General features: G+C 42.5%; 1 protein-coding gene across 3 annotated transcripts in view; it reads left to right on the top strand.

The window, feature by feature from the left end:
- The window catches only part of fars2 (phenylalanyl-tRNA synthetase 2, mitochondrial), a 102,705-nt gene extending 86,320 nt beyond the window's left edge, over positions 1-16,385 (top strand). For all 3 annotated transcript variants that reach the window (XM_028968690.1, XM_028968689.1, XM_028968691.1), the window contains exon 7: positions 15,924-16,385. In XM_028968690.1, coding sequence (XP_028824523.1) covers positions 15,924-16,062 — 139 coding nt within the window. In that variant the 3' untranslated portion in view covers positions 16,063-16,385. The remainder of the gene's footprint in view (positions 1-15,923) is intronic.
- Positions 16,386-16,757: the final 372 nt, after the last annotated feature.

Here is a 16,757-nt window from a genome sequence, read left to right as displayed (position 1 = left end):
ACAGCTGGAATTTGAACAGTCAGCAATGTTTACCCAGGTTCTTTCCTAGCTTTCTTCCCCTAAGTCAATAATTAGCTAATTTCTTACAAAAATATTATTATTCCTCTTAAACCTGTTCCATACAGTCTCTGTACAACTGTTAAAACTGGAGTCATTTATTCAGCAGGTTTGTTTGCAATGAGTTTGTGCTCTGCTTTGACAAGGCTTTGTGCATAGAAGTGTGTGTCCCTTGGTAGTACTGATGCCCAAAAATATATAAATGTATTAATAAAGTTAAATTTAGAATGTTTTTCAATTATCTGAATGCAATACTGGCATGCCTGATACATTCATAGGTTTCAAGTGCAAGGTTATTACAACATACAGTTCATTTTGGATGTTGGAGTGAGTGTGAGACTGTTCTCTTTTGTCTTATCAGACACATGGACACATGAATAGCCATTGAGGAATAGCCATATGGTCTGAACAAGGTCTACAGATTGACTCTGACAGTAAGCGTGAGAAAAAAAACAATTGCCACTTGGACATAAAAGCTTAATTTCTCCATCTTCTTTCTTCACCAGTCTTTATCACCCCCTCTCTCTCCCTCTCATCCGTTTATGCAAATGCATGCACCACAGGGGCTATCAGCATTCCCTTTTGTCAGTGGGAAAGCAATCACTGTATGCTCTTCCCCTCATTGGCCCGTAATGCCCCCCCTCAATAAGTCTGGGTGCACCGGCCTGCCGGTTGCTGCGAAGCACCCGTAAATTGTTGCTGAACTCGCTGGTCGTTATTGACCCGTGCAAAAGCCACAGCGGTATAAAACATTAATGAGTGTGTTTCCTGACACTGCCAGGGTTTATGTGGTAGTGCTGCACGCTGCAGCTGTAGCAGTCAGGCTGTCATCCCAGGTTAAAAACTAGAGAATCTGTACTGATGTTTCTTCTCAAGTCATTTACCTGTGTTTTCCTCTTCCTGCTTAAAAAACTGCTGGATATCCGTGTAGAAATTTTGGGATGAAAGTGGTAATGACGCTTTCACCAGAATGATGGTTGATGGGGGCATGGTGCAGTACACTTATGTTTAATGTTCCCTGGTGTAGATCTGGGGCCAAACTTGAAAATCCTTCCTTGACAGTTTGGTAACCATGGTAACTAGGGTTAAAACCTGATGTTGTACACTGTTCTTTTTTCAATTTAACAATTTGCCTAACTTCCCAGAATCTCGATATAACTCTCCTGAGAGTGTTTGTACAATTTACTGGTCATTAAACTTAATCTATACGACTGCCCTGTTTTTTTCCTTTTACACAAGCAACAATGTGTCAGTAGAAAAAATGCATTAAATGAGATTGTCCACTCCTCACCAGTTGTACAAAATACCCACTTACAATTTTTAAAAATGTGTAATTGAGAGTAGGGACTAACTACCCACCCAGACCATTTTGTTGGTGTGTTATTATTACTGAATACAAGAAGATGAAACAAATATATATGTTTTTAGGAACATACACCCTGCTTCCTAATTCTGGATGATTTGAACCCCCTTCTTTCAATTTATCACACATTACAGCATGTCACAGTATTTGAGCACCTCCCTGACTCATCTTTTAAATCTATAGGCTTCCTATCAGTTTTTTTTAACCTTATAAAATATTACAAGAACAAGAGGCTAATTTTTCTAGCTGTTATTCTCAATAACCGGTGGAAATTTATTTCATACAGCAAATTCTACAGGAGACAGAAAAAAACAGTCTGGAATACAGCAATGTCTATCTCTGGGGAAAAGGTCAAGTGGAACAGTTAACAAGCAATTAAGGAGAGGAAATGCCATTCGGCAATTGGAAGCCATAAAATAAACAGGTATAAATAATTAAAGGAACGATGGGAACAAACGGCAGTTACCGTCGGGTGATGTCAAGAGCTTCTGCAATCCTGTTCTCTAGAAGGAAATACTGGTCATGGATCTAGAGTAGTAGATTTCTTGTTCCCTTTGAAACAGTGGATTTCTCAATCAGACTAGACTGATGTTTAAACAAATTATCTGCATACTTTCAAATAGGATACAACGGTGGTAAACCTTAATCCCTGTGTTCAATTGAAAGTCAATGTGATTGTCTTTGTCATTGTGGTACACAACATAGCATAGTACATTGTGCACGGTGAAATGTGTCCTCTGCTTTTAACCATCACCCTTAGTGAGCCATGACAGGCGCCCGGGGAGCAGTGTGTAAGGACGGTACCTTGCTCAAGGGGACCTTAGTGGCACCTTTTGGAATTTGAACCCGCAACCTTTCAGTTATGAGCTTGCTTCCTTACCCAATAGGCCGCCACAAAAATCAAGTAATATTATAAGGAAAAGGTTTTTAAAAAGAACAGTCCAGGGTCTCTGCCCATTCTTCAGTGCATGGTTTAAACCTAGTGGACTACTGCTGTAAAAAATGTGCAAGTAAACCTCTTCCTAAGTATATAAAAAAGTTTATTCTAACATTAGTTATGAAAACGTATCTATGAATATAATATTTTATGTGTGTTCAAAGAGCCCCTCCTACAATTTATACAGTGGTCCATGTATTGCAACTTTCCCTTCTCAGTGCTAATATTAAAGACCCATTTACAGTGCAGACTAACATATCAGAGGTAACGTTTGATAAACTGTTGGTCTGTTGGCTGAATGTGTGCCTATCATTAGATCATTAGAACCTAATTTGAATTGATTTTTGTTACGGTTATGGTGTATTTTTGGTGTGTAATTTGCATATTTGTATATTTTGCTATAGCATGCTTGGGAGGCATCAGTTTTTGCTGTATCATATACTATGGGCCAGCATATGGATTTGTCATTTCCTATTTTTTTACTATTTACATATTACTACTCCTTAACATCATGAAAAATGTAGGCTGAACTATTTTTTGCACCAAACTAGCTTGGTTGTTTCCTACTTGTAGGAAATCTGCACCCTCTTGCTGGTGTGAATATTTCATGGTGTGTGGCAGTGCACTTCGGGCCCCAGTACGGCATGATTTGAAGCTGTCACCATCACTCTGCCCCACCTGGCATCTGCAATTCATTATTGAATGCGAGCACCAAGGGCCCACCGGCCCATCGGCACCCCCCTCAGCACAAGATGATGCTTCTATCAGAGAAGGAGACTGACAGCGAATTTACACTGAGGTCAAAGGTTGGCCTCAGTGGTCTTCTTATTCTTTACTGTTTTTGAGTTGTTTGTGTGTGTGTGTGTGTGTGTGTGTGTGTGTGTGTGTACAGATGAGCACAGAGTTGACCCGAGTCAGCTTGTTCTTTGAACAGGTATATCAGTCTCTGCTCAGGGCTGTTGGACACAAACAGATTTTGCCAGCAGAACCTTTAGTAAATATTGCCTTTTTTTTATTGCTCGCAGAACTTCTAAGGATGTCTGTCTTGTCATTATAGATACTTTCTGTTTGATTTGTTACACCCCAATTAATCACTTTGTAGCTTTCATAATTTGGAATATTTTATGCGTGTAAGCAGCAGGTCTTTTTCCGTAGAGGCTGCCATGCGGTCATATTTCTGCACTAGAATGAGCAAGCCAAACATAGACTAGAGGGAGTGTATTTCATGCTTCAGCAGCATGATAAATAGAGGACTATTCTACTATTTAGCAGGTGAAAAGGCCAGACAGCATGGATCTTCATGACTCAGGACAGGCGATTGATGAAATCAAGGATGAACACTGTCGTGGCCTTTCCCAGAAGGAATTTACAAAGTGATACAGAAGTTGTCTTTTTTTCTGCTAAATCACTGAACCTAAAGATGCTGTCTATAGTCTGACTGTGTGATGCTTTCATAGGCAGTGGTGGCCTAGAGGGTAAGGAATGTTGTGGGTTCGAATCCTGAGCCAGTGAGGTGCCACTGGGCAAAGCACCGTCCCCACACACTGCTTCCCGGGCGCCAGGGTGATGGGTTAAATGCAGAGGACACATTTTGTTGTGTCACCGTGTGCTGTGCTGCAGTGTTTCACTTCAAAAACTCAGTAAACCCAAACAAGGCATCAAACTTCAAATGTGGATTTCCTTGTTAATAACATTAAGAATGTCCCCAAAATAATCAAAGCAGCAAGTGGAACTACACGGCTCACAACATCCAATATTGACAGAAATGAATCAATCTAATTGTGTAACTAACAAAGCATGCAGTGATTTATTCGACAACATTCCTTACTTGAACAACTCGGCGAACAAAAGAGAAAAAATGGGGTGCACAGAGACTGTTTATTGCTAAGCGAGATTGATGAGTGTAATTTGGGGTGTACTCAGCCGCGGTTTCTGGCATTTTATGCAAGTCCACATATCGTTAGCCGGGTAAAAACAGAAGACATGTATGAGGTAGAATTATGGCAAATTTTACATTTCTATCAAAACATTTTTCTGCCCAATTAGGCACCTTTTTGTAATGCTTCAGATTGATGCTTTTTTCATATATGTCATAATAAGTAGACACAAATAAATAGGTTAACCTTATCTCTTAAATTGAGAAGGTTAGTGGTAGAAATATGGGCGTGTCTGATAAGGTAATGTGATGCCACCTTGTAGTCATCATTCATTCAGTACCTGGCGTTGCACAGCCTTGCATGGTGATTTTGAAGATGGCAGCCAATGGTGCTAGTGAGTTTTGTTTGATAAGTTTTCTCTTTTTCTTCCTCTCTTGTTCTTTTTCACATTAAACCAGCTGAAGCAGATTGAGGTTCTGTAATGAGGAGACTTGGCACTGGGTGAGTCGGAGGCAGAGTGTGTGACCCCCACATGCCTCCCGCTTCTCGGTAATGTGTTTCACTCGCTGACTGGGAGAATTCAATCAGATGAAGAGGAGGGAAGCACAAAATCTTCTGTGCCCTCGCTGCCCTACTTACACACACACACACACACACACACACACACTCCCTGTGTGCTTGTGTGTGACTCCCATGCAAAGTTCTATTTATAGCGCATCAAGGATTCTTGTGCATAATTACCACACTGTGTAAATGATATGAAAGCATCTGCATTCAGCGAACAGTTCATGCAGAAATTTGCAGATGAAGCTCTGGAACCTGACGGTTCAGGGGTAAAGTAGTTTGCTCAGTCAGAAACACAGGATGTCGTCTCTTATTGTCAGCCGTCTCTGTCTCCACAACTGTGACTGTGTTTCCTGTCAGGCTCCAACTGTCAAGAAGGAACACTGGGGAACATCCAGGAACAGTCACAGAAACTGCATAGAAATCTGGTTCTGCTCAGGTCCTTCCACCCTTCAGGAACCAGAAAAAAGTCACATAAACGTTTATAACATTTTTAAAATGTGGCTAACTACAAATAAACCAATGTGTGATAAAGTGAAGTGATTGTCATTGTGATATACAGCAACACAGCACATGGTGCACACAGTGAAATGTGTCCTCTGCATTTAACCCATCACCCTTGGTGAGCAGTGGGCAGCCATGACAGGCACCCGGGGAGCAGTGTGTGGGGACAGGGCCTTGCTCAGTGGCACCTCAGTGGCACCTTGGCGGATCAAGATTCGAACCGACAACCTTCTGATTATGGGGCCGCCACTCAATGTGCCTTCAGATAAGTGTTGGATAGGGTCAATAGTTTGGTTCTGTGAAACACATTTTACGTACGTACTTGCCATTTGGTCCATCAAGTTCACTTGGAGGGAGTCGAACTAATAATTAAATGTTAGGAAATACTTGTCAAGTTTGATGGAATCCGGGCTTTTAGCTTGTGCAACCTCCTCAACTAACTGCTGCGAAAAGAATTTCTTCCTCAGATCTAAAATAAAGTGTTCACCAACTAGGTTCCATGGGTTTTTGAATTTAGTCTTTGGTAAAGTGAGTCTTTAGGTCCTCACCCCCTTGGCTTACCCCTGCTCAGAAGTCATCAGTATATAATATTGCATCCCTTTAAACTCCACTCACCACTTGCCTTTTTGACTGCTCACCCACGACGGCGAGAATGAGAGATGGAAGTGTCATTAAATTCACACCCAGATCTGTCTCATAATCAGCTTCCTAAATCGGGATCGGGAGGGGGGAGGGATGACAGCGAGACCCATCCTCCACTTCCATGTCATTCAGGTATAATTAGAAATATCTGTATTTTATGTCTCTCCCTGCATGGAATGCCTTACATTTATCTACATTAAATTACATCTGCCAGTTCTCAGCCCAGTCTGTAATTAGGTGGAGATCCTGCTGTAGCATCTATGTTGCCAACTATGTATCTGCAACACCTCCTACCTTCATGTCATCAGCAAATTGAACTGATTTGCTGCATATGGTAGTGTCAATATTGTTTATGTAAATGAAGAATAGTAATAATTCTGCAACATAGAAGGTTTCCATCACAGTAGAACCAAATGCTGAGTTGTGCTATTGGCAACTTCTTATATGGCAAAATCATGTCATTGAAGTTTGCTAATCTCCAGATAAACATCAACTTGGTGCTGAAATGAATTATTTAAACCGTCACTTGGCACCTGACTCTACACTAAACTGTCACGTGAAATCATAATGAAACGGGTGTTCTTATCGTGGAAAGGTGCTTATTTTCATGGTGAGAACATAAGTGGTTAAAAGAACGACTATAGAATATAAAGAAAGAAGCAAGTCCTGCATTCATTTATGTTCCTGATAAATACACACAGACTCACACTTCTCTCTGGTGTCAGAAGCTTTTTCTCACAGATTCTCCCGTTCTTCTGGCCAAGATTCCTCATTACCGATCCCTTGTGTTTCAGCTGCCTATTTACATCAAATTAAAGCCATTTCTGGAACAGATGCCACTCCATGTTTCTTCATAAAAAATTCAGCCCCAAAGCAAGCATTTTCTTTGCTAAATACTGTTCAGTTCCACCGTCTGACTTTGGGCTTGAAGACTTATGTCTGTTGAAGCTTAAATTGACCCACATTGAATGATTTTAAGCAGGCAGTGAGAAAGTCCATGACTGGAACTGCCTGTTAAAAAGTTCTTGAAATTAAGGTGTGTCCAGGACGGACACATTCACTCTTTTGCATGATGATGGGAGCAGTCATCGCGCTGTGCTGCTATTACTCATACTTGAGTGCAGGCCTTGTCCAAGAGCTGCTTGCTTCATCTGGTGACATCAGTAGCTGCTCTCATTGGCTTTGTGATGCTCCGAGCTGCTCCGGAGATTTTTTTGCTTAAACATCTCCGAGGCCTGTCCTTTTTTTGCCGGGCGTGTGTGGATGCGGCAACCATAAAGTAAAATCCAGGAAAATCCGGCCTCCTTCCGTGAATCTCTGATGCAACTTATTTACAGAAGCGGAGCATGACCCCCACTGGTCAATATTGGAGTCCAGCTGTGTCTTTTAGCACGAGCATTGCATCTGGGCTGCTGGTACGTCCTCCTCTCCAGTGGTTGACGATGCACTACACCTTTTTTAATAAGCAGATTGAAAGTTTGGCTTTCATGTTGATCCATTCCAGTTCACAGATGTGGGTCCTTTCTGATCTAGATATGGGTCACTTTAAGAATTTTCTATAACCTGAACTTGCTCATAAAGGGCCATATTTCCGTCAAGATACAGATACAGTGCATGTGGAAAGTATTCACAACGCATCACTTTTTGCACATTTATTATGTTATTCCAGCCTTATTCCAAAATAGATTATGTACATTTTTTTCAAAGAATTCTACACAGAACACCCCATAACAACAACATGAAAAAAGTATACTTGAGGTTTTGGCAAATTTATTAAAAATGAAATATTTGAGAAATCACAAGTACAGTATTCACAACCTTTGCCACAAAGCTCCAAAAATTGAGGTCAGGTGCCTCCTGTTTCCCCTGCTCATCCTTGAGATGTTTCTGCAGTGTCCACCTGTGGAAAAAACTGTTAATTAGACCTGATCTGGAGAAACACAAGCTTTTCTATATAAGGTCCCACAGTTGACAGTTCATGTCAGAGCACAAACCAAGCATGAATTTAAATTAATTGTCTGTAGACCTCCGTGATAGGATTGTCTTGTGGCACAAATCTTGGGAAGGTTACAGAAAAAATTCTGCAGCTTTGAAGGTCCCAATGAGCAAGTTCCTAGAGCTATCCAGCCACCTAAACTGAGCAATCAGGGGAGAAAGGCCTTAGGGAAGTGACCAAGAACCCAATGGTCACTCTTTCAGAGCTGCAGAGGTCCTCTGTGGACAGAGGAGAACCTTCTCTGCAGCAATTCACCTACCAGGCCTGTATGGTAGAGTGGCCAAACGGAGTAAAATGCACATGGCAGCTTACCTGGAGTTTGCCAAAAGGCACCTGAAGGTGAAGCATGGAGGTGGCAGCATCATGGTGATGCAGGAACTGAGAGACTAGTCAGGATAGACGGAAAGATGACTGCAGCAATGTATAGAGACATCCTGGATACATCCAGAGCACTATTCAACTTAGACTGGGATGGTTCATCTTTCAGCAGGACAAAGACCCTAAACACACAGCCAAGATATCAAAGCAGTGGCTTCAGGACAACTCTGTGAATGTCCTTGAGTGGCTCAGCCAGAGCCCAGAGTTGAGCCCAGATTTGAATCCGATTGAACATCTCAGAGGAGAGATGTTCAGACCAAAATGGCAATTACACTTCCAATCCAACCTGATGGACCTTGAGAGGTTCTGCAAAGAGCAATGGACCAAAATGATTTTCATGTGTGTGAGTACATGTGATTTTTCATTTTATTTTAAATAATTTCCCTTGGACAGTAATTCAGCTTTCATGAGGCCATATTTTTGATTGGTCAGAATAGTAACACAATCCACTGGTCCATGTTGTCCACACTGCCACTTGGGCACCATGCCCACCCAGCTTGTTGTGACTACATTGTGGTGAGAGCACCGGTTGGCGCTCAAGTGACTCCTGCCTTCAGCAGATGGCATGTGGGTGTGTGTGCCAGTCTGCGGTAGGATGGCTTCATGTTGTCAAATAATTGATAACCTTTCACTGCTGCTCTGACTGGAGAGAGGATCTCAGTGGTAGTCCAACCCCCTCGTGAAGACTCCTCAGCATAGTCCCCAGAGAGCAGCAGGAGTGCCACATCCAGCGGAGCTATTAAAACACTCCGAATCCATACATGTTACATGTACATGCCACAACGATTTCACCTTTTCCTGTTGTCGGCCCTTTATACATTTATTACATTGAATTACATCTGCCAATTATCACCCAGTCTTTAATTTGGTGGAGATCCTGCTGTAGCATCTCTGTTGGGTTAGACCCTTAAAGGTTAAGACCAGTTAAAAACAACAAAAAGACAAAGCCCACTGCACATTCTGCATAAAGTTAAGTTACAGTTGTGCGTGTTTGGTATAAATGCAGTGGAGGCATAAAATTCTCCCGTCAGCCAGTATTAAAAGCAGAGGATTTGGGGATTTTGGGGATTTTTTAAACCCACCAACACATTAATTAAATAGCAAACAACAGTTTGCCAAATTTTGTAGATTTTGTAAGCAATTTTAAGTTCTACTTTTTTGGAATGTGATATTGGCCTTTAAAAGGTCTTACAAATTGAACTCAAAATCACAGATACCCTGGTTGAGTCTGATGTCCAGCAGTTGTTGAATGCTAATAGACATCCTGTGGTTTGTGCCTCGGGTGGGTAGTTTTGCTCATTTGGGGGGCTGCTGTGTTCACTGGAGAAATCTTATTATCATTCTTCCTACAAGATAATGAGAGATGGCCCTCAGACACAGTTTTTTTTTTTTTTTTTTTTTTTACAATCTTATAAATCATCAGATGTTCCCTCTGCAATTAGGCCCAATTCTTGAGTCTTTTTTTTGCCTTCCTGCATTTTACAATGATAATCAACACAAATCTAATGCAGTGAAATGAGAAGCTTTTGACGACTGAAGCGCAACACACAGCCTCCACCATTTCACTTTTAGCTCTGACATTTCGGCAGCAGGTTGAGGGTAAAACCTCTGATGCTTCCGTTGGTGTAACCTGCTCTGCGAGACAACGGACTTGGGTTTTGGGATGGGGAGCGAGGAGGGACGACAGCGAGACCGCTCTCCTTTCCACTTCCATATCTGTAAGGTATAATTAGAAAAGAAATGAGTTACTGAAGAAACAGGCAGTCTGTCATTGTGCTGCGCGAGTTTTTTAATAGGATGCAAATTGATTTCTTCACCTCTTCTTTTTTTGTGCCGGTGGAGAAACCAAGGGTCTCTTTGATTAGAAAAGTGTGGCCTTTCTTCCACCAGTCTGCCTTTCATCAGGAAGCGTGTGGAAGTGGAGAAGTGGCTAAATCCTCTTATGGAGCTATGCTGGTGTGGGATCTGTCTGGGGTTTAACTGTGTAAATTAAACGAGGTGTCAAAACCCGACTGACATTGCATAGAAGGTTCCAAGGTTAACGTTTCCTGTTCTGACACCGCAAGTGAGCTGCGCTTGATCCATTTTCGGCCAGCCACCCTGTTCTGACCCGAGGGGCGTGTCTGAGCTCTGACTCTAATGGTTCTCGGCCATCGGCACATCGAGAAATACATGACGGTAAAGGGCATGTTAACACTGAACTGTGATTGGATACGAGGTTGAATAAGGAGACGCTAATTGTCTGTTTTGGGCCCTGCCGTGCACTGAAATGTCACTCGGCACCAGTAAAGTTTGCCACTGTGCAAGAGGGTGTGGTGCCTTTCAAAGGTCAGCTTAGTTTTAGAGCGTTCTAATTTCCTCTTCTCACCGGGAGTGGGAAGGAGGTCTTGTTCATTTTTTACATTGATCATCGCTCGCTAGTTGAGCGTTGAGGTGCCGATAGAGGGTTGAAGAATGGGAATTCCTGGGAGTATCTGTCTTATATCCCTGGAAGCCTGCTTCTAAGAAGATCTGTCTGGGCTCCTTGGGATTTTTTTTTTGGTTAACACTGCCAAGATAAAGGAACGGTCCATTTTGACCCGGTTAGACAGTCTTAGACAATACCTGCTGGGATCAATACCTGATGCTAGCGGTTAAGGAAGCGGACACGTAATCTGAAGGTTGCCGGTTTAAATCCCAAGGCGCCAAGGTGCCACTGAGTTACCACCAAGGGTGATGGGTTAAATGCACCGTGTGCTGTGCTTGCTGTGTATCACAATGACAAACACTTCACTTATCACTTGGTGCAAGTGCCTAGTCTGTTTTGGGCACCTCTTGCTGAAATCATTAACAACCCGTTGAGGCAGTTTGGCTCTGTGCTTGTCTTCCCGAGTCTGGCCCATCAGGGGGAGGGTGTCACATTTCACAGTCATTTCCCTTCAGAACGAAATGAGTCGTGTTGGTGGGGAGTAAACAGCATGCTTGCCCTCTCTGGATGGGCCCTCTTAATGGAATCCAACACCCTTTTCTTCGGGCCCAGTGGGCTCTGTCACTTTTTACAGAAAATGCTGGGATCAATACTTGATGCTTTTGGCTCTTTTGCGAGGCTTCGCGGAATCAGGCCGCTTGGCGTAGCCCGACAGTTGAGGGAGGATTTCACTGATGAAATCACTGATGAAATTTTTACAGCCTTACAAGATTTGTTTTGATTTTGATTTCCTCACAATCACATATTCATTGTCTGTACCATGAAGCTTATAATGGCTGTACTTTTACACTTACACTCTGTCTGATCATGGACACGCTGATAAGATAATGGATGAGACAATTGTTATTGTATGAGCTTATAGTGCAATAATAGTACAGTTACAGTTATGTTTACTGAAATATTAAGACATTTCTAAGTAATATGCGATATTTATGACATGAAAACAGGGGCCTTTTTACATGCCTTTTTTAGAATTTGTGTTTTTCAATATGATGTTCAGAAATAACATCAGCCTTATCCAGAGCGACTTACAATCCATAGTTACAGGGATAGTCTCCCTGGAGACACTCTGGGTAAGTGTCTTGCTCAGGGACATGGTAATAATTGGGGTTTAAACCTGTGTCCTTGTGGTCTTCTAGTTCATAGGCCGTATTTACTCACTAGGCAACCACCCTATTCTATTCTATTCTATTATTTCTTGTAAAAATAAAAGATGAAGATATTAAATAAATCTGCCCTGTGACCCCAAAAGACTAGAAACTGTAAATATATGCATATCTCAGTTAAGCACTGTTTTTTGTTTCTTGACTTCCAAGCCCCTTTTGTAACACTGGAACACCCAAAGTACACATTAAAACAGCTCAACCAGTGGCAATGTATTTTATCATGTTCTCCCAACTGCCCACGAGCTGCACTCCTAACTACCATGGAGGGTCCCGGGTCTTTCATATTTACCTTTAGTGCTCTCTATTTCCAGATGACCAAATTACTGTGTACAAATTCAGCAGCCATGGGCTCATTGTGTCGTTTGGAGGTTAAACACTAGGGGGTTAACAATGTGTCCATGGATTGAGATTGAGAGAGTGTCTTCAGCCAGCAGGACTCAAATTATTTGAGTGTAATAAGCGAGGTCTCCTCTTTCCTGTTTGCCTGAGACCAATTATTTCTTTACTTGTGTATGTGTGTGTGTGTGTGTGTGTGTGTGCCATTAACAGTGTAACTACAGTTGGCAGCTCTCTCAGTTACATCCTGGTCTGCCCTCTTGCATCACTTGCTGTGCCATGCAGACTGCATACGTCTGGCCATCATCATGGCCGATGGAGGACACGCTTAATGTGTTCCTAATGTCAGTTTGAGATTGATGCATTTTCATGAAAACAGGAAGAAACTTGTTGAATCAATGAACCATTAACTCTTGGGGAGCTATTTCTGTGTGAGGTTGAAATCGTCCTCATGATTTAAATAAATAGATGAAACAAATAATAACAGCCTAATAAGAGCCTAATGATTGACAGCTGTCACGCACACTACTTCAACCCATTGATTTAAATCGGTATTTGGTTTTTGTGTCATCTATTTATTTATGTAAATCCTGGGGACACCTTTGACCTTAACAGAGTGAAAGTAGTGCATAGTGCCAGTATAAAAATAGTGCCCTAATTCCCAGTGTCATACACTGAAACACTGGATTGTGCCTGACTATAAACATGCAAACCAGCTGTTAGGGTATCAAAGTCACTTTTTAATACAAGGCCCATGGATCCTGATGCTTCCATTCATGGAAGAACTGGTGTTGCCCTTTATATTCGTTATTGCCAGTAACACACACACACATGTGCACTTCATCGCTTCCAGCAAAACTCAAAACGTGTAACTCTGGCTGACTGCTCCCAAAAAAGTCCACTCTGCTGAGCAATAAACTGCAGCCGGCTTCAATAAAAAGGAATTGTTGTGTGTGTTCAGATCACTGTTCTCCTGCCTCTACGCCATGAATTATTGAACACCTGTGCATTCGCTGGAAATGTCAGATATCCCCTTCGCCAGGGAAGATGGAGGAATCTGTGCGTGAACCATAAACATTGATAGAGACAACTGACTGTGATGCATGAGAAAGCACCTTATTGATGGCTGTAGATTATGGCTGCGGACATATTGTGAATAATTTAATGCTGGAAGTGTAAAAACACACGCCTAGTCACCTGCACAGCGGCATTCAGCGAATATCTGGATCCTGCCTAACGTGTCACTGTTGCATAATCACTCTTTTGGAGCTGTAATGGAGGAGGGGGGGGGGGGGTGATAAAAGAGTCCGATGCCGAAGGAAATCACTTTACCCAATTAGCTGCTTTGGCCGTAGATGAACTCCACACGAATCCGAATGGCAATTTGTCAGGCCTGCGGAATTTCTGCGGTGTTCACACGGCGCAGGGCTGTCGGAGGGAGACGAGAGTGGTGCCAGGGAGACGAGGCGGCCCTGCGCCTCGCAGCGAGGGGGGTGGCCTGACTAAAATAGTCTCTTTCACTATTTTCAGCTCTGCTTCTATTTTCATGAAATCGTTGTCTGCTTATTTTCTTTCCTTGTAGTAATAGTTTTCTTTCTTTCTTTCTTTCTTTCTTTCAAAATTGGCACTCAGATAATCCAGTTATTGCCTCCGGCTTCCACCAAGACACTACAGATACTTCTATGTCTGCCAGTCATGACTGGATTCTATTCCCTGCAGAATGTTCACCCTGTGCTGCTATTTTTAGAGTGTGTCTGTGCATAAAAGAGGGGGGGGTGTCTTTGTTGGATGGCGTGGTAAGATTTTGGCAAGTATGCTCCATTTCTCACTGTACAATCTTTACTGTGTAGTGCGGAGGTACAGCATGAAATTCCCAGAAGGCGTTTCAGATGAGAGACATGGAGCTCTGCAGATGGGAAGTTGTGTTCGTATGCCGTGTCCTTACAGCCCGTGTCAGCTGACCTTGCAGTGACCTCATACCTCTTAAGGGTCCCAAGTAAAAATTACTGCTGTGGCACCAGTATGAAAAATGTATGAAATATTTTTATGTACCATTCTTGAGTCCTGTTTGTTGAAAATGTTGGATATTTTTGAATTATATTTATGTCAGTTCTTGCCAAACGTAATATCAGAAACAATGGTAGACTTCTTGGTCAGTAGCCCTAAACCAACCGTTGACGTGAGTTTTAGGTTTAGATTAGTTTTAGTTTGTTGCCTAGAACTAGTTCTATGCTTTTTCACATTATAATATGTAGGTTTGGTTTGAGAAGTAGCCTTCAAATAGCTTTTGTTGAAAAGGGCTTGGCAGTACTAGGTGAGCAGAATCTTTCTTCTCCAGTTAGAACAGTTAGTGAAAATAAATAAATAAATAAAGTGAAGTGATTGTCACATGTGATACACAGCAGCACAGCACACGGTGCACACAGTGAAATTTGTCCTCTGCATTTAACCCATCACCCTGAGTGAGCAGTGGGCAGCCATGATCGGCGCCCGGGGAGCAGTGTGTGGGGACGGTGCTCTGCTCAGTGGCACCTCAGTGGCACCTTGGCGGATCGGGATTCGAACCGGCAACCTTCTGATTACAGGGCCGCTTCCTTAACCGCTAGGCCACCACTGCCTAGTGAGGTCTGAGGATGGCACAAATATTCATTTTTTCTAATCTGCAAAGACACCAGGATAACAGCTTGGATGTTGTTAGTGAGCATTAATTAATGCTACTCCATGCTAATGAAACTGGGTATATCTAATACTTTTTAACAGTATTCTTGTTTTACCAGATGCCCTCCATGTGTGTAAATGATACTCCAAACAACTGTAAAGGCACGAATTGTCTTATAATGGCTAAAATATTTCGGCCTGATGCTGGTCATTCACAAATGATCCAACGTTCTCTTTCGTTTTAGACGAACAGATGCACTTTGCACTCTGTCACTAGCATTACCGTTCGCCTGGCAAAAGCAGATTCATTTCCTATTCGACCCAGACCTCTGAGCTTGACAGATGCAATACCAGTTAAACGGTCTCAAGCGAAAAAGAAGGAACTTTACCGACAGACCAGTTGAAATTGGGCTGTACTCCACTGTTTTACCCGGGCCGTTTTATAAAATGATGTCCGTCTCCCAGCTACGCTCTCCAGGCTGGCTAAGCTGACGCGAATGTGATTAAGCCCTCCCTTGTTCCTCCCAGTAGATCGGGAAGCCCAAATCCGCAGGGATTGCTCTCGCTGCTGTCGCCTGTCAGCCATTTTGTTTCACTTGGCTGCTCCATGCAGAATTTACCAGCTCTGGTTTCCCCCTCCGCCCGCGTGAATGAAGAAACGAGAGGAGTCACGTTGCCTCAAGTCACAGCGGGCTCTCAGGAGTCTGAAGCTTCTTCGCATTTCTATTGTGTGGATGCCTGCCAGCAAGCAAATTGTCTTGCAACGCGACTCCAATTGTGGTGAAAACGATCGCAAATGTGCTGCCTTCAGACAGGCAGCCCTAAAGGGACTGCAGAGTCGTAAACTCAATTTGTGTTTCTCTCCTCCTGAGGTCAAATGAGGTCATTTTTCTTTTTAAAATTGGTGATATGGTGGTCACATATCGCAAAATGTGTGACATCCGCTGAACGGATTTTCTCCCTCTGTCTGTCTCTCAGGACTCAGAAGAGAAGCCACTGCTACCGCATCACCTACCGCCACATGGTGAGGACCCTGACACAGGAGGAAGTGAGCGTCATCCACCGGGCCATTGAGCAGGCAGCTGAACGGGAACTGCGGGTTCTGGGGAGGTTCTGACAAGCTCAGCTGGGGCTCTCAAGATTAATGCAATAGTTGTATGTTCTAGAAGAGAAGTTTTGTCTGGTCGGACTTCTCCTAAAGGTATATGGAATATCCAATGTTCACCACGTCTGGGACTCTGGAACTAACATGGGCAGAGTTTAAAAGAACCACTGTGTCTTCTGGAGAATGTAGATTTGAAGGACCACCAGCATTACTGACCACACATTTTTTTTGTTAAAAGGAAATCCTTTGAGACATAGATTTAGCTTTTGTGATGGACACAAGCCCTCGTTTGTTATAGTATGTACTGGATTAAAAGATAAATGATTTGCATTAAACCAGGCCTTCCTTGTGATGATTTTTGGTATTTTTATGTCTGTTTTTTAAAAAAATCAGTTCCATACACCGGGAATCAGCATCTGGCCTGTTAGGCTCAACCATTTTACTTTTTTATTTTTTGCTGCGTAAGACACTTTCTCTTTTACCAATTGTTCACAAATGACCATCTTAACTATTATGCTACAAATTAAATGATAATTCACTCCATACGGCTGCAGCTCATCCATTAATTCTAATCATGGGACAAACTCTACTTTTTGGTCTACCAGGCAAAACATTCCTCTACCATCCACACACCATTAAAGACATTTACTCATTGAGAGTAAATGTTTGAGATGTTGATGGTGTATCTTTATTTAGTGTCTTTATTG

This window comes from Denticeps clupeoides, chromosome 2 (assembly GCF_900700375.1).
Source record: "Denticeps clupeoides chromosome 2, fDenClu1.1, whole genome shotgun sequence".
Classification (NCBI taxonomy): domain Eukaryota; kingdom Metazoa; phylum Chordata; class Actinopteri; order Clupeiformes; family Denticipitidae; genus Denticeps; species Denticeps clupeoides.
Note: the sequence above shows the minus strand (reverse complement) of the source record. Positions and strands in the feature narration are given on the sequence as shown.